This window comes from Antechinus flavipes, chromosome 6 (genome assembly GCF_016432865.1).
Source record: "Antechinus flavipes isolate AdamAnt ecotype Samford, QLD, Australia chromosome 6, AdamAnt_v2, whole genome shotgun sequence".
NCBI lineage: Eukaryota > Metazoa > Chordata > Mammalia > Dasyuromorphia > Dasyuridae > Antechinus > Antechinus flavipes.
In genome coordinates, this window is record NC_067403.1 from 229,659,382 (window position 1) to 229,682,984 (window position 23,603).

The window sequence follows — 23,603 nt, forward strand, 5'->3', positions numbered from 1 at the left end:
TTAGACCTATAATTACCTCCACACAGCCCCTCCATTTTAAAATGAGAAAACTGAGGCAAGCAGGGATGAAGGTCACATAGCCATTAATTGCTGAGAGATTTGAATTCAGCTTTTTCCATCTCCAAGCCTAGCATTTTAGCTACTAAGGCACATTGCCACTAAACGTAAGCCATATTTAACTAAGTCATTTATTCATCCAATAAACATTTATTAAATGTTTAGAATACTGAACTCCGTATTAAGAAAGATTCCAAGAAAAAAAAATACACATATATGTATGTATGTATGTATGTATATATGAATGTCATGGTCTCTGTCATCATGGTTCTTACAGTTTCATTTTGGTCCAACCTGTGATTATGGAACTCCCAGTGAGGAAAATCCCTCTACCAATACAGATAGTTCACTGTCCAACAACTTCAAATCTGAGGGAGTTGCTATGGGCACAGAGAAGGGGCTAAGTGACATAGTCTGTATATATCAGTGGTAGGATGTGAATCCAAGTTTTACTCGATCTAAAGCAAGGTTTCTATGAACTACACTAGAATGCCTTTCTAAATAACTCTAAGGTGATAAAGACTGACATTTGCACAGCACTTGAACATTTGCAAATCACTTGACTTATACTCTCTTACTGTATCTTTAACTCCTCCCAATGCTACCACCATGAGGTAAAGTACTATTATTATCCCCATTTTATAGATGAGGAAACTGAACCTCAGAGAAGTTAATTGATGCTGATGATTGCATAACTGGTGGGCACTGGAGATGGGATTTGTCAGGTGTTCCTGCCTCCAAACTGCTACACTTCACATGACTGCAAGATGCTTCATCAAGGTAAGCTGTAAAAATGAGCAAGCAAAATGGAAAGTCTAATGGGAATTATAAGGAAGGAAAAATAGAAGGGGGAATCAGAAAATAAATCATGGAAGTGAAAGTATTTGGGAAAAGATTAGGAATTGGGTAGACAGAGCTGGGAGACAGAAGCAAAAGTAGAATTTTGGTCGAGATCATTCAGGTAACCCAACTGGTATGTCTTCCTAAAGAATTATTTTAATCATGTCACAATTTCTCTTTCCTCACAAGTCTTTTTAAAATTGATCATCTAGTATCAATAAGATGAAGTCCACATGTTCAATTCAACTCAATTTCGTTAGTGCTTTTCAATGCTGATAAATATTGGAGGGACTAGAGGAACAAAGGCAAAGAACAAATATTGTTTACTCTCAAGGAGCGTTTATCCTATTGGGGATAGCCAATGTGAATATAGAAAACTAAATATTATTATTATTAATAAATTATATATAATATATAAAATTATATAAATAATAAATATAAAATTATATACAATGTAATTTGAGGGAGTAATCGCTAAGCAATGGAGGAGGAAGAGGCAATGGAGGATAGGTTTCTTATAGGGAGAGATACTTGAACTCAGATTTAAAGGAACTTAGAGATTCTATGGATTGAAGATAAGAAAGGAGAACTAAGGGGACAATTTGTGGGAAAGCACAGAGATAAAATACAGCAATTGGGTCAATTTGGATGAAATATTGATTGCACAGATCAATCAAACAATAAACATTATTAAGTGGCTTCCACACAGTATGTTGGACACTAGGGATGTTAATGTAATGGACATTACAAGGAGCCTGTATTCTAATGAAGGATACTGAAAGGTATATAAAAGCATATGCTGAATAAATATAAAGGGGGACATTGTTCCAAAAGTTTGGAAAGAGGGGCAACAGCAGATTGTGAAAGGCTTCAAAAGCTAAACAGTGTTTGTGTTTTACCCTAAAGAAGAGAGAGCCCTGGAACTTCCTGAGTAGGTGAATGACATGCAACCGTGTGCAAGAAGGGAGAAACTGGAAACTGATAAAAATATTAGGAGTTTTTTTGCAAAATACAGTTGAGAAGGGATGAGGGTAGAAGGTAGTTGGCAGCTGTGGGAGCGGATAGAAGAGAAGGAAAGACTGTGGCAGAAGAATGGACAAGACTGGTCAACTGACTGGACAGGAGACATGAGAGAAAGTAACATCCCAAGCAAGATGCTTAGTGATACGATGCAGCTTCCACATTAGCCGGTATGGATTCCTCATTATCCCCTGAACATGCTGTACTTCCTTCTGCCTACTGGTGACTCCCATCTAAAAGACTTTCTTTCTCCAAATTCTACTTATCATTTAGCTCAGTGGTTTTCAAACTTTTGTTTTCAGTATCTTTATCCTATTAAAAATTATTGAGGAGCTCTCCAAAGAGTTTTTGTTTATCTGGATTATATTTATAGACATTTGCCATATTGGAAATAAAAATATTTTTGAATTTGGAGACCCTCTAAAAGGATTTCAGAGATCCCCAGGATTCTCTAGACCATACTTTGAGAACCCCTGATTAGCTCATGGTCTTCCCTTCTCTATTTCTCCAAATTCTCCCAATCACAGTCTCCACTGACTTCCTTCTCCTAGGAATTCCTACAAGACTTTATATATAACTGAGCTCTGGAATGTGTTTACAAATAACATTTTGTCATTTAAACCCTCAACATCTTAATAGCAGATGACATTTGTGAAGGACTTGAAGGTAACAAAACCCTTTCCATTCATGATCTTCTCTGATCCTCCCAGCAATGTTTTAAGGGAGTGACTACAGATATCTCACCTACTTGAGTCCTGTCTCTGACACATTGTCTGTGTGATGTGGGGTAACTCACTCAACTCCTAAGTGCCCAGATAAAATTATAAGTTAAAGAAAGGACCCCAACTTGGACTGATAGAGTTTCCTTACTTGAGAGTTCCCTCTCAATAGGATCACAGTTCCAATTCCTGTTCATATGAATATTAAAAGAAGCATTCAAATTCAATTCATCATTCTGTTTATTGTATCCTTCTGTATCTCTTCCTTTGTTTTTTAAAAATGTTTAAAAGGTCAATGGAAGGGATAGGGTTTTGTCCTTCTGACATATTCCTCACCTGTCTCTGAGGAACACAGGATTTCCACTCTCCACTTTTTTTTTTTAATGAATTACCAGAGCCTCAGGGATTTTCCATGGATTGCTGCTATTCTACAAACTTTAGCTCCTTTTGATCACTTGCCTTTGTCATTGTATCCCCAGGACTCAGCACAGTGTCAAACCCACAAGATGAACTTAATGAATGTTTGTTGAATGAGTCACAGATTGAAACGATGGAACTGCAAAGTCATCCTTCTGGTTGTCCTTAGAAAAGTAGAAAGCATCTCCAAGGATGATTACACACTTAGGAGGTAAGTAAGGATATCAGAAGAACCCCACAAAAACTTTAGAAGGGAAGGAGCGATTTTGCCAATGGACAAAAATAAATATTTAAGAAAAAACACATGTATCTAGGAATGGGAGAAAAGAATAACCAGGACCACCCAATACTAAATTACCTTTTCATGAATTACCTTTTATGCATATTGGCTGTTTCCCCGACCACTCTCCATCTGGTTGGCAAGTTCTTTGCTCATTGCCACTTAGAACATATGAATGGTTGCAAAAGAAGGACATGACAGTGCCGATTTTGGCATAGCGCCCGTTTATGAGCCCACTGCCATCCGAGGTCCTCCTGTACCCATTAACTGGGCCTCCTGGGTCAGAACAATTTTTTTCTTCCAGCACTAATGATGGAAATAAAGGAAAGAGAGAGTTAGAAAACATTATTAAAATTCTGGAATGTTTATTTTTAGGAACAAATCATGCAATATTTTGTATTGAATTTAAGAAGCATGCAGGCATTCAGAATTAATCAACAACAGGGATTCAAAGTCACTATGGACAGAAAACTCCTCAAAAGAAATTTATCTACTAAATTTTTTTCTTGGTACATCCTTAAAACTAGGATGTCATTAAAAAAATAAATCTGGCATCAAATTCTAGTCTCAAAAGCATATGTTCTTCTCTCCTTACGCTGATAGAATTTTAAGCTTCCGCTGTAAGTTTTGACATAAGCATATTTAAATTTAAGTTGGGTACATTGAGGGAAAAAATGAACATTTCTGAGATTTTTACATTTAGCAGGAATAGTTTGGAGGAAATGACACTTTGTTTTTTTTCTGAATGCTGGTTTTGTTATTTCCTGGATTTCACTATATTTGGGTTATGAAATTGGACTAGTAAGTTTCCCTCTTGTTTTCTATCAGTCTCATTTTTTGACAGAAGCTTGTGGTGAATAGCTATTTCCTGTGCTCCTAACCCTAACCAACCAATAACTTTTGTTCCCTGAAACTAATAACATCAACAAAACCGAGTTGTGTTGTTGTTCAGTGGTGTCCAACTCTTCATGACCCCATGAAGCATATTGTTCATGGAGTTTTCTTGGTAAAGATACTAGAGTGGTTTTCCATTTCCTTCTCCAGTGGATTAAGGCAAACAGGGTTAAGTGACTTGCCCAGGATCATATCACTAATAAGTGGCTGAGGTCAGATTTGCACTCAGGTTTTCCTGACTCCAGGGCCAGGGCTCTATCCAAGGGGCCAAGTGGTTGCCAACAGACCTCTACACTTGCTTTTTATAATGCAGATTTCTATTTTAGTCTAAAATCTTGTTGCTAACACTCACTAAGAAAATCTTTCTATCCTTTAACTCAAGTTGGATGAGAATTTAAAGTGCAAATGGTATTACAGGAAATCTTGAGAACAATTCCAGATTCTTTCCAGACATCCATTTTCACACTTCTTTAACAGGGGTAGCGTTTTATTTTAAAGATGGATAATCTAAGGCAGTGGCGTCATTCTCAAATAGAAAGGGGGGGCACCAATTCATACATAAGGATCCTCATGGAGGGCATTTGACTTAGTTTTAAAATGTAATATTACCTATGTTTTATTTTCTTAAGTGTTTCTCTATAGCATTTTAATTTTATTCCTGCAATGTTTTTGGTACCTCTGAGCTAATTCATAGAATGGAAGGAGACTGGTCCAACATTTCAGAGCAAATCCATTTTAGAATCACACCTTCTGTTATAAGGTCATTAGAGTTTTGTCCAACCACTAACTTCTTTAAAATAATCTCTTCTTGGACACAAGCTCAATTTTAACCTTAAAACAGGTATTCTCTGCAATGTGGCACTTGTAAAGCCATTTACTTAATCTCCTTTCATTCCTTCCCTCTACCATAACTCAACACTTTTTTATTGGAGATGAAAATAATCTCAAATTTTAAAAGTTTAAATAAGAACAGACAAATTAAACATAAGCTATTTGACATACTGTCATTTATATTACATGAGCTGTGTTTGCCTAAGTTGTAGGGAAAATATTTAATGAATATATGAGTTTCTACTATGGGTTACCCACTGGATTGTAGGAAGTTCATTTAGGTGCTTCTTGAAACTTGTTATGGGGTGATGGGGATCTCATTGGACCTACATGCCTGAAGCTATGAGCTACCAATGAGAACTAACAAACCAGGATTTGCACACCCAAGTTACTTCAGAATATCATCATTCTTCATCATCATGCCTTTCAGAGGCATACAGGATGATTCCAATAAAACCACAGCCATAAAATGACGACCAGATTTAATAATAATACATAATAGGCAAATAAATGTTGGCAAGACAACTTAGATGTTAAATATAAGAAGTCTCTAAAGTTGAGTTTCTCAGAGACTAGCACCTGATCTAGGATACAACCAGCACTTAATAATTACATGTTAACTGATTGTCTGGAACTTAAGGGAAGCAAAGGAAAACTGGGTTAATTCTCAGGCTATATTCTGAGAGAACTGAAATTTTCTAACACAATAGTCTCAAGGTCTTCCCTCAGCTCACTTTCATAGGATCAGTAATTGGATGTCTCTCTCTCCTCTGAAGTAGGTATTTCATGAGTCTAATGTTTTCTTGTAAACTGAACTCTGACTAGGAAACCTCTCATGGCACCTTCTAACCACTATATTTTTTAGTAAACTTAGAAAGTAAGGACTAAGAATCAACTCCCTATCAACCTGTTTGGGAGAGTTATAGCCTATTCTGTATTTAGCTCATCTTTTCTGGTCTTTATGGATGGAGTTTTGGACAGGGAGCCAGTAAGATCTTAGTCCAAAGCCTTCCTCTTATACAGGAAAAATTTTAGACGAGGGAAATGATCTGGTTATGGCCATAGCATTTATATGAGAGGAAGGTCAGAGAATCTCTAAGGCTTATTTACTATGTTATAGAAAGGTAGTCCAATTCACTTTGATGAAAGATTTCCTATTAATCCTTCATGCCTTTATGACCTTCATCTTTGTTATATAAATGCCTATTCCTAGGACTTAGGAATGTTTTTCATATTAATTTTTTTTCCTTACAATAAATGCTTAATACATTCTCTCTGTCTCTGTATCTCTCTCTATCTCTTTCTCTCTGACCATCTTTCACTCTCTTCTCTCTCTCTCTCTCTCTCTCTCTCTCTCTCTCTCTCTCTCCATCTTTCACTCTCTTTTCTCTTTCTCTGTTTCTCTCTCTGTCCATTTTTCACTCTCTTCTCTATTTCTCTATGTCTTTCTCATTCACACACACACACACACACACACACGCACACACATGCTCTAAACTGTCATTAGGGTGAAATGGGAGAGGTTGTCACACGATATTTGGGACAGATAGAATGGAAGCTCCTTGAGGGCAGAGATTTTAATTTTCACCAGACTCCAACACAAATTTTGAAATGCAATAGGCGATTAATAAATGGTAAATACTTGCTGATTAATTGCTTGGTTAATTGATTAGGATCTAGGGGAGTCCAAAAAGAGCTGGGTCAATTCTCGGACAGTCTAATACGGTGGGGTATTGACATTTTCCAACACAGAACCTTTAAGGACTTGTGAGAGAACCTTCATTATTAAAGCACACTGGTCAACCTGGGAGAAAAAGAAACAAACAGAGCCCTTACCACAGACTGGGTCGTGTCTGGTCCAGCTCCCATCAAGCTGACAAAAGGCGACCCGACTGCCTTTTAAGCTGTACCCTGGGAGGCACCTGAAGTAAACCTGGGCCCCATATCTAAGATCACTTCCTTCCACCATCCCATGGGCAGGAACACCTGGAGTCCTACACATCACCACTGAGCATTCAGATATTTGAAAAAATCCACTTTGTTACAATAAAACACAACTTTTAGAGGATTCCAGACCACATATGTTAAAACATTCAAAAAAAGGAGAACAGAAAATCATTTAAAATGGCCCTAGGAAAAAAAACCAGAATTTTACGACAGGCACATGTAATCTTGGCATGGGGATAGGGGGTAGAACATATTTCATTTTCCCTGCTGCCATAATTAGGGGTAAAAATCTCATTGCACTTGTGTTTCAGAAGGCAGATCCAGCTCTGATCCACCAAGGAACACTGTGATTTTTATAGAACTTCTCTTATCACCTCTGGATATTAAAGTTTCATTTCACTCATACAATTTCCACCGAAGCCAATCTTAGGTACCTATATTTGTCACCTGGGAGAGTAGTTAATTATTCCAGTCTGCTACAGTGCCCCCAAACAACTTTTCCGTGAGCCATGAGAAAAAGTTTAGCCTCTGCAGGTCTAAAATTTGGGTAAAGGTCAGTCACACAGGGGACTTTGATTGGATTTTTAAATTATACCCACTAGTACCATTTGCAAGGCAAAATATACTTTTGAAAGAAGGAAGCATTTCACCATCTGCAGGTGTGATGGCAAGTGGGCTGGGTTTGGAGTCAGAGAACCTGGGAACCTGCTGCTCACTGACTTTGGAATGTAGATGAATCACCAAACCTTGATGAATCTCAGCATGCTAATCTGTAAAATGGGAATAATAACTGCCTAGATTACCTCACAGGTAATTGTTGCAAGTCTCAAATGAGATGATGTATGAGATAGTGTTTTGTCAAACTGTAGACATGAGATAATAATATCATTAAAGAAGATATTAAGAGCAAAGCAACCGGGTTTCTTTAGGGATTTTAACAAATGAAGCCTGACCAACCATTCTAAGCAAGGAGATGGAAACAGGAAAGTGTGAATAAGTCAAAGGTTTTTTATAATACTAAGGTAATACCATATTAATTGATTTATGACAACTGAGGACAGAAAACTAAGATATAGAGTCCTGAAACTGTTTATTTATTTTTTTGTCTATGTGCCCCAGTGCCTAGCACTGATATATAGAAACAGAGAAGTAGATCTGTGGTTTTATTGGCACAGGGAATTTCTCAGTAGGAAACTCTCTCTGCCAATGTAGGTTGGCAACTGCTCTGCAATCTATAGTCTCTGAGATGTGCCAGGGGTACTAAAAGGGTAACCAGGGACACACAACCAGGAAGAAGTAGGGTTTTAACTCAGTCTTTCTAACTCCATGGTTTACTTTCTATCTGTAAGTCACATCGCCTCTTGTCTGATATATCGTAGACAATTAACCAAACATTTGTGAAGCATCTACTAAATAGCAGACACTATGCTAAATGTTAGGAATAAAATAATAAAAAGCAACACAATTTCTGCCTTCAAGGAGCTTGTATATTAGGGAGAAAACATGTACTATATGTGTATATATTCATTCATATGTATAATGTATATATGTACATATGTATAAAAGCAAATCAGATCCAAGATAACAATGGGGAAGAGATTATAGGCAATGAAGGGAGAAGAGAACTAAGAAACGCTTCATGCAGAAAGCTTATTAATAAATGTTTATTGATTGAAAATATCCTGGCATAGACAAAGCCAAGACAGTTATCTGACCAGACAACTTAGGCAGCAGAAACACCTAAGGGAACCGTATGCAAATTGATGGTGAGGAAAGTGGGTCCATTCAAGGCAAGATTTTTTGTTGTAAAAAAAAATAAAATAGCAGAAATATATCTGCAAAACTAGATATCATGGAAAGCAGTGGATCCAAAAATAAAATAATTGCATTAGAGAAAGATTCAGTAACTTGTAAGAGATAAAGTCCAAGAAGGAAATCAGCAATAAAAAGCAATATATATATATATATATAATATATATATATATATATATATATATATATAGAGAGAGAGAGAGAGAGAGAGAGAGAGAGAGAGAGAGAGAGAAAGAGAGACATATATGTCTATATATATGTTTACAAATATAGACACATTATATATGTGTCTATATATAAATGCCACGTATGAATATTAAATAAAGTGATCCTACCATGAAAAGCAGAAACAACCATACTGAGATTTGGTGGAATGGAACTCCTAAGAGGAACATGACTATGAAGAAGTATAACATATGCTAAAATAGCACATGAAATAAAATGGGATGGTAGAAAGCAGTGTATATTAAGAAGATACACTTGTCACTCACAGATGTCCAATAAGCATATTATTAAGCACCAAATATGTTCTTAGTACTGTGCTAAGCACTAGGGATTCAAAAAAAGACAAACTCATGGCCTGTATAGAAAAGCAGTATCATCCAGATCTCTTCTCCCTTTGAGAGACAAACTCTTAAAAGAAAACAAAAATCACTCTTATTGCTTTCTTACCTTCACCTCCTTCTTAACCACTTGCAATCTTTTCTGACATTAACAACCAATCTGCCAGTCTTGATATTCTAAAAGAAAGTGTTTGACCACATACTTCCACTGCTCAAGAAGTCCCAAAGAATAAAACTCAAACATTTCTATTTGTCTTTCAGAGTTTGGCTCCAGTCTACCTTGCTAGGCTTATTGCCCATTATTGTCCTTCCTACACTCTCTACTTGTCACTTCCCATATGTTATGATCCTTCTTTTGTCTACATATGTTTGCATGAGCTATTCCCCTAGCCTGGAATGTACTCCATACTCACTGCTACCTTGTTGACTCCTATATTCCTTAAAGGCTCAACACATCTTCCACCTCCTGCAAAGCATCAGTATCGATCTCATCATTTGCCAATGCCCTTCTCTTAGTATTTGCTTTGCACTTATTTTGTTATTATTATTCAAGAGTCTTTTCATTGTTTATATGTAGTTCTATATCAGCAGAATGAAAAGTTCTTTAATGAAAGGACTGTTTACTTTTTTATATTTGTATCCCAAATGCTAAACACACAAGAAGTGCTAAATAAATGATTTTTGAATGAATTTTTAAAAAGCAAAATTGAAAGACTCTTAGAATCAATAGAGAGAAAAACAAAAAAAGTAATTTTGTCATGGGATATAATTAAACCATTTGGTCAAGAGGAAGCAGATGATAAAATGGAAAACAGCAAATGACACAAGGATCCATTGGCATTCAACTTTGATTTTGCTTATGTTTTCTTAAAGTCTGGGGAGGATAAAACAAAAAAAAAGTTTCATAGACAGTTGGAACTCAAAATAATCAAAGAATTGGGGGGATAGAATAAATGGCCTTATAAAGTCACTAGGCAGTGTTATATTGCATCTGAGGGAACTGAAAGAATCAGCAGATCTGACTGCTGAACCATCACTGGTGATGTCTTAAAGACAGTGAAGGAGAGGTGCCATAAGAATAGAGAAAGAACAAAGTCCTTATTTTCAAAAATAGGAAATAGAAGGAGTAGTAAATTATAGGCTAGAAAAGTTGACTTTGACTTAGACAAAATTCTAAGAAACTATTATCTGTTTCCTAGGTGGTTACATAAGTGGTTCTTCAAAACTAAGCTAAATCACGTGCCCAAAATTTGGTCATTAATGAATTGATCTTAACTCTGGCAATGGTCTATATTGAAATGTCCCAGGGATCTGTCCTTGGTGCTACTTAACTTTTTTTTATCAGTAACTTGGATAAAGGCTTAGGTGCCATGCTAATCACACTTGATGATAACAAAAAGGAAGGAAGGATGGCTAAGACACTGGAGTAAAAGTAAAGATGACCAAGGAATTGACACTTAGACTTCCAGACCAAATCTATTTGTTTTTTTAAATGTATACTTTTAAAAAATGCTACACTAGGACAGCATTACCCTAAATCAATTCCACAAATATGAGGCAACATATTGTTTGAAAGGAAATGTTAGTCAATTGTATCCCAATAAATTAACAAAGTAACCCAGAAAACAAAAGCAATTTTAGGTGACATTATGGGAAGTGTGTTATTCATAATGCAGGAAGTGATAGTCCTATTGTTCTCTGCCTTTGTCATATTACATCTAGAGTATTATGTTCCATCCTATGTACTTTTTTTGGGGGGGAGCGAAAACATAGAATAGTAAACATGATGAACAAGTTACTGGACATGAAGCCACTCAAGAACTCATTAAACTAGTTAAATTTAGGTTGGAGAAGAGAAGACATGAAGGTTTAAGAGACACTCTTATCTTCAAGTACCTAAAGGGTGGCACATGAAAAATGACTCGATCTTTTTCTTATTAACTCCAAAGGAAGCACAAAAAGACAATAGAAGAAAATTGGAAAGTCATAGCTGAACTCAATTTAAGACAGAAGTTCTTAAATTCTTAAAAGTGGCTGACAGTACAATGAATTTTCATGAAGTAGTGGGTTCCTCAATAGATAGGAGTCCTCATGTAGAGACTGGATATGTTGTAAATGAGATGCTTATTCTAGTAAGGTTTGAACTACATGTCTTCTGAGATTCTTTATAACTCCTGTAATTCTGAGTTAGCAAAGGATATAAAGTTAAAAAAATACCTTAGAGATCATTTAGACTAAATTACTTATTGGTAGGTGAAGCTAAGTGTTGTTAATTGATGAAAAACTAAGATTTGAATTCAGATCTTCCAATGGAAACACAGCAGGTTATTTAATAAATGCTTGTTGATTTGATTTATTTACGTCCAATTCTTTTTACAGTACACCTCATTACCAGGCCCCATCTAAAAACTCTCAGGTCTATAAATATAATAAAGTCATCATTCTCCAGCTGAATTTTCAATGTATATTTGATGTTGAATTTGTGAATAAAAACCTGATAAATTTTAGTTAAATATACAGATATTCTGGATTATAACACCTAGCTTGCTATCCCGATAATAAGATTTTCATAATAAACAAACAACAATCCAGATTAATGAATTAAAAATATAAGAATGGGAATAAATAGGATTAAATATAGATCTTCTCAACCAAAGATCCTTTAAATCTACTAGCAAATGGCTCCCTACTGGTTACTACTACTACCCTCTTACTTCCTCCTCTACCATTTCTTTATCAATATGTATACAGTCATCTACTTTTCTGTGAACTTATTTCTACTTTTATTCTTTTATTTTTTTGATGAAAAAATATTATATGATCTCTTTTTTCTATCACTTTCATTTCCAAATGCTACCATGTTCCTTTTACTTCCCCAGAAATCCATGGGATCTCTAAGCCATTTGTAACTAAGAATAGCTAAGGCAGAGAATGGAATTGTATTCTTTTAATTATAAAATATTTAATGATTTTCCCATCAAATCCCTCCAGAAACTCCACAATCTTCAAAGAACCCAACTATAAATGTTAAAACTTATAACTTAGTTCACTCTGGGTTGATCTAAGGATTCCTCTCTAAAGCCTAGCCTCAGAGTAATCCCCACACAATGGGTGTTTCTTGTGCCCCGAAATCCACCTGGAACACATTGATCCAGACTTGTGGGATGCTGGCCACAGAATCTGCCAATTCATTCCCCTTGATCTGAAAGGATGAAAGCTTTTAATTTGTGTGCCTATTTTGGACAGCTACTGAGGATGTTACTCTCTATCCTCTCATCTGTTTCCTTTGGGAAAACAAAACACATATAAGGCATCTCATCATTTGGCTACCTCATGGCTAAGCTCTCTTTCTGTTAACCTCATGAGCTTGCCTGAATTTCACCAAAGATTTGGCCTCCAGTTGGGTTTCAGACAAGTCTCCTTTCTCTTGAATTATCCTGAATTTTTAAAAAATACACACTTTTTTTTTATCTCTCTGTCAGACACACTTTATGATACCGTTTTGTCAGAAGCTCATGGGAGCTTTTTACCCCATTTCAAATCATTTTTATGGTATGTTCTTATGTAATGACAAAGTAAAATTTTAAATATGTAATCTCTGGCCTAAGTGAGCAGCAAATTCCTAAATTTTTAAGCAATATGTTCCATTTCCTTATTGCTTTTGGAAAGAAGCCTGAGAATGGAAACTCACCAGATTTTGAATGCAACTTCATTCTATTTCTCCTTGAAAAGAAACATTCTGGCAGGATTTCTCATTTATTACATTGCTGATATTTCAATTAAATATGGCAGATAGTGTTCAAGATGAAAGTAATATAATATTAGGGGCCAATTCTCAAGGAATCTGAAATGTGTCAAAGGCTTGGGAGAAAAAAAAATCTCAGATTACGCTGTTACCCTTCAAAAAGCTAAATGAGAGAATATTACTAACTACTGACCCTCGACAGATAGTTGATACAGTGGATAGAGCATTGCATCTAAAGTCAAAAAGAACTGAGTTCAAATCTGGCTTCTTACTCTTACTAGATGTATGAACGTGGACAAGTAAATTAACTTCTCTTTGCCTCAGTTTCCTCATCTGCAAAATGGGAACAATATATTTCCAATTGTAAGGATCAAATGAGATAATATTTGTAAAGTGTTTCATAAACCTTAAAGCACTATAATGCAACATAATATGATATAATATAATACCCCATAGAGGTGGTTCATTGCTATATTCATTTTGTTATGGGCAGATATTATAACTGGGCAATGAACTGGAACTGGAATGGATCAACAGAAAGAGGAGAACATGTCAGATGATTTTTGGAAAATTGGGCATTGATTTAAAAACCCCACTCTCCAAATTCTCCTCAAAATATCTTTTTAATAACCACTTTTTTGGTGGTAGCTGGAAATTATGGAGATTAGGATCTCAAAATAATTTAAGTCTAAGATCATCCAAAGAGTAATAAAGAAACATATGGAGATTGTGTCAAGTACAACAAAACATTACCTATAAAGACCTGAACAATAGAATCATTATAAAGAATGACATAAAAAAAACTATATGGTTAAAAAACATGGCACTGATTATGTAGGAAGAGGGACAAGTTTTGATAGTCATGAAATGTCAAAAGATCTAGAAAATAAGACCTCTAGCACATTGTGTGGGCAAGTCCTATAAGATACAGACCAGAGTTTCATAGGGCAGATTACAATTGGCACCATTTGAAAAAATATCCACAGTGATAAGATTTAAAGACTATTCATGTATTTATATGTGTATTGAATAAACACTATGAAATAGGTCATTTCATTATACTAATTTTATACCCATATTTATATATATATTATACCCATTTTACAGATGGAGATGACAATACACAGAACTGTGATGTGATTACTCTAGACCACATAATAAAAAAAAACCCAACACTAGCAAAATATCCAAAAGGCTCATGAAAAAACTATAACATAGATGTACCTACAATTTTGACTCTATGAATCTAATAGAATGATGCTCTTTATTTATGATTTGTGATAAATATCATCTATTAACTAAAAATCACTGATGACATTGCAATGTTACTATAAAGAAATCAAATTAGCATCCTTACTCACTTTCTATATTCTGCCTTGTTATTCAGAAAAAAAGTACAAAGAAGAAAAGAGGTCAAGAACTATTTCCTTTCCATCTCTCTCTACCTTTGTCTTTCTTTCTCTCTGTTCAAGTCTCTATCTGCTTTGTCTCTCTGTCCCTCATTTTCCAAAACTCTAAATTCTCCACAAATCCTTAATGTTTTTTCCAATATATGATAATAAAAGAGAGTGGCAAGTCAGGTGGACTTTTTGACTCACTGATGCTAATTTCAATTCTTGTATTACTGAATAATGAAAACCAATGCCGGGGTAGAGAGCTCATCTGATACAATTGCTTATACTACTCTTATTCTTTTGTATTGTAAAAGAAAACCTCTTTTTCAAGTCAGAGTTAGTCCCCCTTGACCTAATTTAATATGATGCTTCTACCTCTTGTCAGCTGGGTTTGCAAAGAGAAATTGGGGGCAGGGGTAGGGAGAAGAATAGGAGCAGGAAGTTGATTCAATTCACACTGGTATATATTCCCTGGGTGGTTTAAACTTAGTCCTATCTAGGAATAAGCCATCCATTTAAACCTGGCATAAGAAAATCTTGCCATCGATTAGAGCCATCCAAAAGTAGAACAGGCTGCCTCAAGTGGTAGCGGACTTCCTTTTGCTGAAGGTCTCTGAACAAAAGCTGCACGACCATTGTCAGGTAAGTGTGTTGCATAAAGGGATTTTTCCTAGCTATGGATGATCACCAAGTTACTTTTCAACTCTAACATCTTGTGACCTATATAGGGATGCCTCTGTAATCTTGGAGTATCCCAAAAGGTAAAATCAAAGATTTAAAACTGAGGGATACCATGGAGTTTCTTTAGGCAAGTGAGAAAATTGAGGCTGATAGAAATTTGTCTTGCCCAAAGTCATCCGGATAATAATCCCCAGCTCTTCTGACTCTAGTTGGAGTGTTCATTCCATGACACCATATTGTTTCCTATTGATGAAACATAGAGGACTACTAACCATTAACTTGGGAAAGAATCATGGTTAAGGGCAAATTCTTCCTCCTAGGAGCTTGGCATTTGGCAAATAGCCTTCCATGGGATTCTTGGGTGATGTGGTTGATTATCAGCTCCTTGAAAGAATTTACTGTTTTGCTTTGTCTCTATACTCTCAGTTCCCTATGCATTACATGTCGCATAATAGGTGATTAATATTTGTTAGATGGATTGGATTGGTTATAGGTGCATATATGACATCACTAGAATTCATTTTGCTCATTATCCAGTTTAGAAGTCTCTATTCTTGGGGCCAAGAGGCTAGTTTGTCCCCGTTTTCTTGTTTTTCAACACTGGTGATGGGGGATGGATACTGGACCATGATGTTATTTCTATTTTATTGGTAAAGCGAATCAGGACACATTACATTCTTATTGCCTTCGCTTTAGTCATTACTGATCCACCAATTATCACCCCAAATACAAGGGGGACCGCCTTCACTCTGTCTCTCCTCACCCACAGTTCTCTAGCATGGCTTCCATTTGTATTTCATGCCTCTTGGACAAATGAAATGATTTTTTTTTTCTCACAAAGGTCTTCACTAACAAAGGATAATGAGACTGACCAGTAATATAATCCCCACTGAAGACCAAAGTCTTTTCATGCCTTTCCAACCAATGGAATTCACCCCCCTCCCCCTCCCCTGGGTATTTTGCAGCCCTCTACTTCTGTGAATGAGACAGTATCCATGGGAAATGATGGTTGGGTCACACACACTGTTATTTATTCATCCGGCGGCAATTTGGAGGCTGTTGCTTACAATTAGCTGCTTGATCTTAATCACTATTGTCCTTGGCCCCTGGAACACTGTGTCTTTTGGAGACCACTTTTCCGGTATTCGGATGGCCTACTTAATTAGACAATCGGGACTGTCTGTGCTTAGGCTACTGGGAAGCTTGAGTAAAATCTGAAAATTCATTGCCATTTTGTCTCCTGTCTGAAATCTGAAATCAACCCAGCATATCCCCATTTACCCTCAATCCCTAAGTGACTGTAGCGTGGCTGAGTGGTCCCAGGTACCTCCATAGCAACTCAAGTACTAAGCAAAATATTCCCCCAGCAAATCATGTCTAGACTTCCCCTAATCTCTCATGGCTCCTGATTCTTATAGTTTTTACAGAAACTGACCCAGGAAAAGAGAAAGCATCTCTTACCTCTGCACTTTTGTACAGGCTATCTCCCTCATACCTAAATGTTCTCCCTCCACATCTCTACCTCTATGGCAGTGGTTCTCAAAGAGAGAATCCTGAGGATCTCTGAAACCCTTTTAGAGGGTCTATAAATTCAAAAATAGTTTTTATTTCCAATATGGTAAATGTCTATAAATATAATCCAGATAAACAAAAATGCTTTGGAGAGATCCTCAATAATTTTTAATAGGATAAAGATACTGAAAACAAAAGTCTGAGAATCACTGCTATGCTATACCTTGGTATTCAGGCTCCATTCAGGAAGGGTCTCTTACTTTCCTGATACCCCTAGTCAGTAATGAATTATGTTCCTTCCAAACAGATTGTTTTTCATTTACTTTGTATATTCTCTACATTTGTTTATGTATATATCGAAACCTTCTTCTTTCTCTTCCTTTCCTTCATTCCAGTATAATGTAAATTCCTTGGAAAAGAAGAATTTTTAAAAAGCTGTCTCTGTACCCTCAGTGCCCAATGGTTTATACATAATAGATAAACTAATACGTAAATACATTTAATACTATGTACTTAGTGACTTTGTATTAATTCTCTTTCTATTTAATCTGTATATACTTATATATATCCTTGATGTCTTTCCCCATTAGAAAGCAAACTCCTTGCTAAGGGAGATTATTTCATTGATTGTATTTGAATCCTTCTCATCCAACACAACATCTAAAGCATATTAGGCATTTCATAAATGCTTATTGACTGAGTATTGAATATCCTGAGGCTCAGAGAAGTTACAGAATATTCTTAATTACTCAATTTATAATGTAGTAGCAGGATCTAGATTTGAATCCAGGTCTTCTGCTGCCAGACTAGGGCTCTGTGCCATAATCATACTAGACAGTCAATTGTCTATGTGTATATGTGAACCACACATGGTAATGAATATGACAGACCTGCCATTTAGAGTGAGGATGTAAACCAAGTTCCAGAGACTTGAGGGGATGAATCACATAAAGGCTTCTTGTAGAATAGGCTTATATCCTTAGCCCCAAAAGAGAAGGAACTTGATCTGTCTTGTGGAGCCACCAACAAGAAAGAAAAATAATATTGAAGGACTTTCTGGATACAAACAAACAAGAAGGGAAATCTCTATCCACCAATTCAGTAAGAAATCAGAAAAGGCTGCCTGGTATTGAGAGTGACCGGGAGGCATATTAGCTCCCTTTCTCATTCTCTTTACTCTTCCACTTTCTGTTTCCTTCTTTCTCAATGGGGAGGAATGAGATCACCCTGAAATAAAGGTACTCAAGGCCATCCATCAGGAGTTGAGATGGGCTGTCCGCCTCCTCCTACCACAGGCAACAATCTCATATGTGCCTGCTGCCAATAAGTCCTGTCTTACTGATCTCATCTGCCAAAGGCAAGTGTAAGAAGCTTATATAAGCTGCAGGCAGAAAAAAGACCTTAGAAGGCCAAGGACTAGTTTGAACCCTTTATTACTTTTGAACTACAAGTGCTTTTTCCCCTTAGGAAAATATAGGGGATTCAACTGCATACAGACACATTAGCTGACATTCAAAGGCCTGCATGAACTGACAACAATTCACTCAATTTTTTCTCCAAGTATTTCCCTTCATGAATCCTTTGCTTGATCAAACAGGATTTATTACAATCATCCAAATTTATTACAAATCACCAAGTTATCCCTGGTTTGCTACTCTAATGCCTTTGTGCAATTTAACAATTCAACTAGCATTGATTAAGCACCTAATATATGCAAGGAACTGTGCTGAGAGTTAAAACTGCAAAACCAAAAATTAAATGGTCTCTAACCTCCACAAGTCTCTATTATATTGGTAGGGAGATGGGGATGACTAATACATAAACAGAAACATTAATACAAAATAACTTTGAATTGGGACAATGGAAAGAGCACTAAGAATTAAGATGAGTCACAGAGATAGTAGTATCTCAGCTGAACTTGAAGACTACAAGAAATTCTAAGAAGTGGAGATGAGAAAGAACTGGAGCAAAATAATGGAAGTGGGAAGCAGAATATCATTTAAGGAAAACAGCAAGTCTAGAGGGAATGGAGCTTCTGTGAAGGGGAGGAGTGTGAAATAAATCTGGAAAGAATGGGCTGGAGCCAAACCTCCTTTCTTGAATTCCTTTTCTATCAATTTGGTTGAAATAACTGGCATGTTGAGCCTAGAGAGAAAAAGATTTGAGAGCTGGAGAAAATGGGGGTTATGTGTGAATACTTGAGAATCTTTAACTAGGAGGAGAAGAACATTTATTCTCTTTAGCCTTAAAGATTAGAATCAGGAGCAATGGATAGAAGTCACAAAAAAGCAAGTTTGTTTAGGTTGGTAACAGGAAAAACTTCTTAATAATTGTTGTTCAATTACTTCAGTTGTATCCAATTCTTCATGGCCCTATCTGGAGTTTTCTTGGCAAAATTCTTGGACTGAGCTGGCATTTCCTTCTCCATCTCATTTTACAGATGAGGAAACTGAGGCAAACAGGGCAAAGTGAATTTCCCAGGGTCACACAGCTAGTCAGTGTCTGAGGCCAGATTTGAACTAAGAAAGTTGAATCTTCCTCCATAGGGCCTCTATGAATTATGGCAGCACCTAGCTGCTGTACTAATAATTAGAGCTGTCCAAAGTAGAATAGGTGGTGAGTTCCCTTCTTTGGAGGTCTTTGAGCAGAGACTGGACAACTACTTGATTGACACAATATAGTGGAGATTCTTTTGTTTATGGGTTGGATTAAATGGTTTCTGAACTTCCTTCCAACTCGAGAGTTCTAGGATTCTATAATTCTTATCTATCCTTCAAGACCTAGCTCAAATGCCATTAGAAAGGGTCCACCTTATTAGAAAGAGTCCTTCCTCAGCACTAGTGACATCCCTGTTTAATGTCCTTCCTATGCTGTGCTTCCATTTTAAACTTTGTTTTATAATCTTTATGTGCATATATTTTATCCACTACTAGACCATAAGCTATATGAGGGCAGGGGTCATGTGAGTAACCTCTGTGGAACACTCAAAGATGACATTCTACTGAACTATATGTTCTTTTTAACTTATCTTGCCATCTTTAACTAAAAGCACTCCATCATATTATTGTTCTGTAAGAAATGACCAGCAAGATGAATACAGAGAGGACTGGCGAGACTTACATGAACTGATGCTAAGTGAAATGAGCAGAACCAGGAGATCATTATACACTTCGACAACGATATTGTATGAGGACATATTTTGATGGAAGTGGAGTTCTTTGACAAAGAGACCTGAGTTTCAATTGATAAATGACAGACAAAAGCAGCTACACCCAAAGAAAGAACACTGGGAAACGAATGTGAACTATCTGCATTTTTGTTTTTCTTCCCGGGTTATTTATACCTTCTGAATCCAATTCTCCCTATGCAACAAGAGAACTGTTCGGTTCTGCAAACATATATTGTACCTAGGATATACTGCAACATATTCAACATATAAAGGACTGCTTGCCATCTAGGGGAGGGGGTGGAGGGAGGGAGGGAAAAAAATCGGAACAGAAACAAGTGTCAATACAAAGTAATTATTAAATAAAAATTAAAAAAAATAAATAAAAGCACTCCATCGATGGGCAGAATCTTGTCTTCTGTCTTTTAAGTTGTGGTCCAGAAATCCAAATCCAATTGTCAACTGCCATTTTCTTAAGCTAACTGTTCATTTCTTAATTTTTAATCTAAATCTGAATAGGATTGTTCTAAATGTCCTTTGGATATCCTGGGAATATTTTATTCCTTGTGTGAGCATAGCTAAATGTTTCTATTTTTGACTTCTATTCCCTCACCTGTAAAATAGGGACATTTGACTAAATTATATATAAGATTCCTTTCAACTCCAAAATCTATGTCTATTTTCTGAGAAAAGCCTACCTAGAGTTTGATCTTATGTTAAGTGCTGCTCTTAGCCACTTTCCAGTGCAATGTTTCCCATGTCCCTCTCATCTTGGTCACAGAAACAATTCTGTCCCTGATCTGTCTACCATCCGACTTCTCCTCCAAAGATTATCTGTAAAGCACCGATGCCCTGCGCAGCTAATGAGCAACAATAGTCTAACAAACATTCCATACATTAAATGTCTGACTTCCAGTTCTCATTGAAAGAAGCAAAGCAACTCATTAACATAGGGACACAGTATTCAGTCTGGCATCGTGACGGCCCTGTATGTATTCCCAGATCCGATTTCTCCTCTGATCTTTTCATTTATCACATTTAATAATTCCGCTTTTCAGGCTTTCCCACACCACAAAAGTTTGCCTAATCTTCATGATAGATGCATTTTTCTTTCTCTGATCCACAAATTCTATGACAACAATTATTGTCTATTATTATCCATGTCTATTTTTTTTCTTTAAGCCATACCTCCTGGGTCCCCCTCTCTATCTGGATTCAGGGCATTCTATTAATCAAGGGACACTCAATGGTAGCTTATTCAATGCCCAGCAGGGGTCAGAGATGTCAGTTGACTGAAGGGACCTAGAAGGTCTCCTAATTGAACTCTGGTGGCTTGCATTAAGCCCCTAAGTCTCTGGGAAAGTCATTGTGCATCGTCTAATTTGTAAGAACCCATATTGTTGCTCTAACCCCTTGTCCACAGATTTACTATTTTTCTTGTTGCCAAAGTATCAGAAGTGGGGACAAGGATCTGTCCATGGTCCATTTGAAGCTCTGATGTGATGAAACCAATAAATGATGCTGTTAAGAAAAAGATGACTCAGCTGAGAGAATTCAGGACAGTTTTTATTAATCCCAGGTAGTCTGGCATATTACTCATCTCACTGTGATTTTAGAAAAGACTGCCCCCCCCTTTCCCAGGGACCCTAATACAGCGTCACTGCATCAACACTAATTCTTCAGAGAAAATCCCAAAGTTCTTAATGGTCTCTGCTGATGCACAATACTGGCTCTCACTTAAAAGCAAAAGCATAAATTGCACTGAGTTCTGAACACTCTTTTCTTTCTCACTTTTGGGCGAGTCCACTGGGAAACCTTTAGATGGTCTGGGAACCAAATGAGTCCAGAACCGCCATTTTGCCTTAATTGGTAGAAGTCTCTTGGATTTGTTAAAAAAAAAAAAAAAGCATCAGAGACTGAAGTGGAAGCATTGTGCCCCCAGATTTAGTCCTGTTGAATTGGTCTTCATTAGGATGCAGAGCAAAACACGGTCATCAACTGGGCCAGGCAAACAAAGGAAACATGGAAATTGGAGCAGAGTAATGCATCCTTTTCACCCCAAACTTTCAAAACAAGATTCCAACCATTTACTTGAGAACTCCATTTTTTTTTGTTTTCTTGTCCCATACAAAGGAAACAGGAAACTGAACTTCAGAGGAGAAAGGGCCCCCTATTCCCTTACATGGTGGGCCAGGATAGCTGGTGATTGGGGGAAGGGGGCAAGGGGAGTTTGCTTGAGTGGAAAGAGACTGGCAGGAGAGAGAGATGAAAAGGTCCAACTCTGTGCTCCAGTATGACCCCACTCTAACTGGTATTTAAAATACTCTTGAGAAACCAGTGATATTTTTTGTTGTTGTTGTTGTTATGAGAAAACTACTGGTAGTAAAAGAAATTGGGGACAGTACCCAACTTTGGGATTCCAAAAGTATGTACCCATAATCTTTCCAGCATCTAGGGCTGAAATGATTATTAGATTACCCTCAACTGTCTCTCCCATGGACTTCAAAGACTATGTTCTTCAAGAAAGAAAAACAAAAAGAAAACTCTTCTTAGACCAGGAGGGATCTTTCTAAAAAGACACATTTTGTAGGTAACCAAAAATGAATGCTAGTTTCCAAAATATTGGCCTTTCTCCAAAAATCATTACATTGACACATAGTGAAAACAACTTATCAAAAGAGAAATAAATAATTGTGAAAAAAGGAGGGGAATGGTAGCTGTCATTTAAAATCCTACTGATCATAACTGACACTGCCTAAGTCTGGAAACAGGTCACCATTTTAGGGAAGTGGCTAATGGAACAAGATAGATTTTAATTTATCACATGTGTTTAGTTGGCTGAACAAATATGTGAATCATGACTGAAAGCATTGTGTCTGATAGGACATGGCAATTAGATAGGGAATATGGGATCCTCACTTTAATTCTAGATTTTGCCACTGAGTCTTCTTTGTCTTTCTGGGTTTCAGTTTCTTTATCTGTCAAATGGAGGTTCACTCTTAATAGATTTTTGCAGAATCATGAACCTTTATAGAGTTCAAAGTGATCTCAGTCAATACCTAAGCCAACCCATCTCAAAAGAAATCCTTTCTATAATAAACTTGATGAATGGTTATCTAACCTCCACTTTAAGACCTCTGGGGATTCTACCTTTCTTATTTTGGACAAAGAAGTTTTTCCTGAGCATTAAAAGATTTTACAAACCAAACAGGGAAAAGACTATGGACAGGGATTCTTTGGAAACAATATTTTTTTATCTCTTAAATAAATAATGTCTATAAATCAGAACCAATAGCTAACATTATATAGCTCTTTCTGTTTTGAAAAGCACTTTACATTCATCATCCCATTTGATTCTCACAACTACCCATGAAATAAGTACTATTCTTAGCTCCATCATGGAGATATTGTTTAGAGATTTTACCTTTGATGTTTCCTCTCTGAGTTTTCTAGAGGTGATCCAGGAGAAATCTGAATCTTCTAGAAAAGAAACCTAGCCTGAATACTTTAGACCCAAAGACAATTTGATGGCATCAATTGCATCTCCTGTGTGTTTATTTACATGGAATCATAAATTATAGCTGAAGGACATTGGAGATCAGTCAATCCAATAACATGGGATCCATATAAGTGAAACAATTCATACAGGTCAACATCTTCTTGTGCAACATAGTCTTAGAGAGTTTCCTAGACTCCAGGAATTAATTTTCTTGTTCACAAACATA

The 23,603-nt window shown here is 36.5% G+C and overlaps 1 protein-coding gene across 3 annotated transcripts in view; it reads right to left on the reverse strand.

Moving 5' to 3' along the window:
- PAMR1 (peptidase domain containing associated with muscle regeneration 1) overlaps nt 1-23,603 on the reverse strand; it is a 103,525-nt gene that overhangs the window by 12,695 nt on the left and 67,227 nt on the right. For 2 of the 3 annotated variants that reach the window (XM_051963816.1, XM_051963817.1), the window contains exon 7: nt 3,427-3,639. In XM_051963816.1, coding sequence (XP_051819776.1) covers nt 3,427-3,639 — 213 coding nt within the window. Of the gene's footprint in view, nt 1-3,426; nt 3,640-6,894; nt 7,066-23,603 lie in introns of all 3 variants that reach the window. The other variant, XM_051963819.1, reaches the window with a different exon arrangement.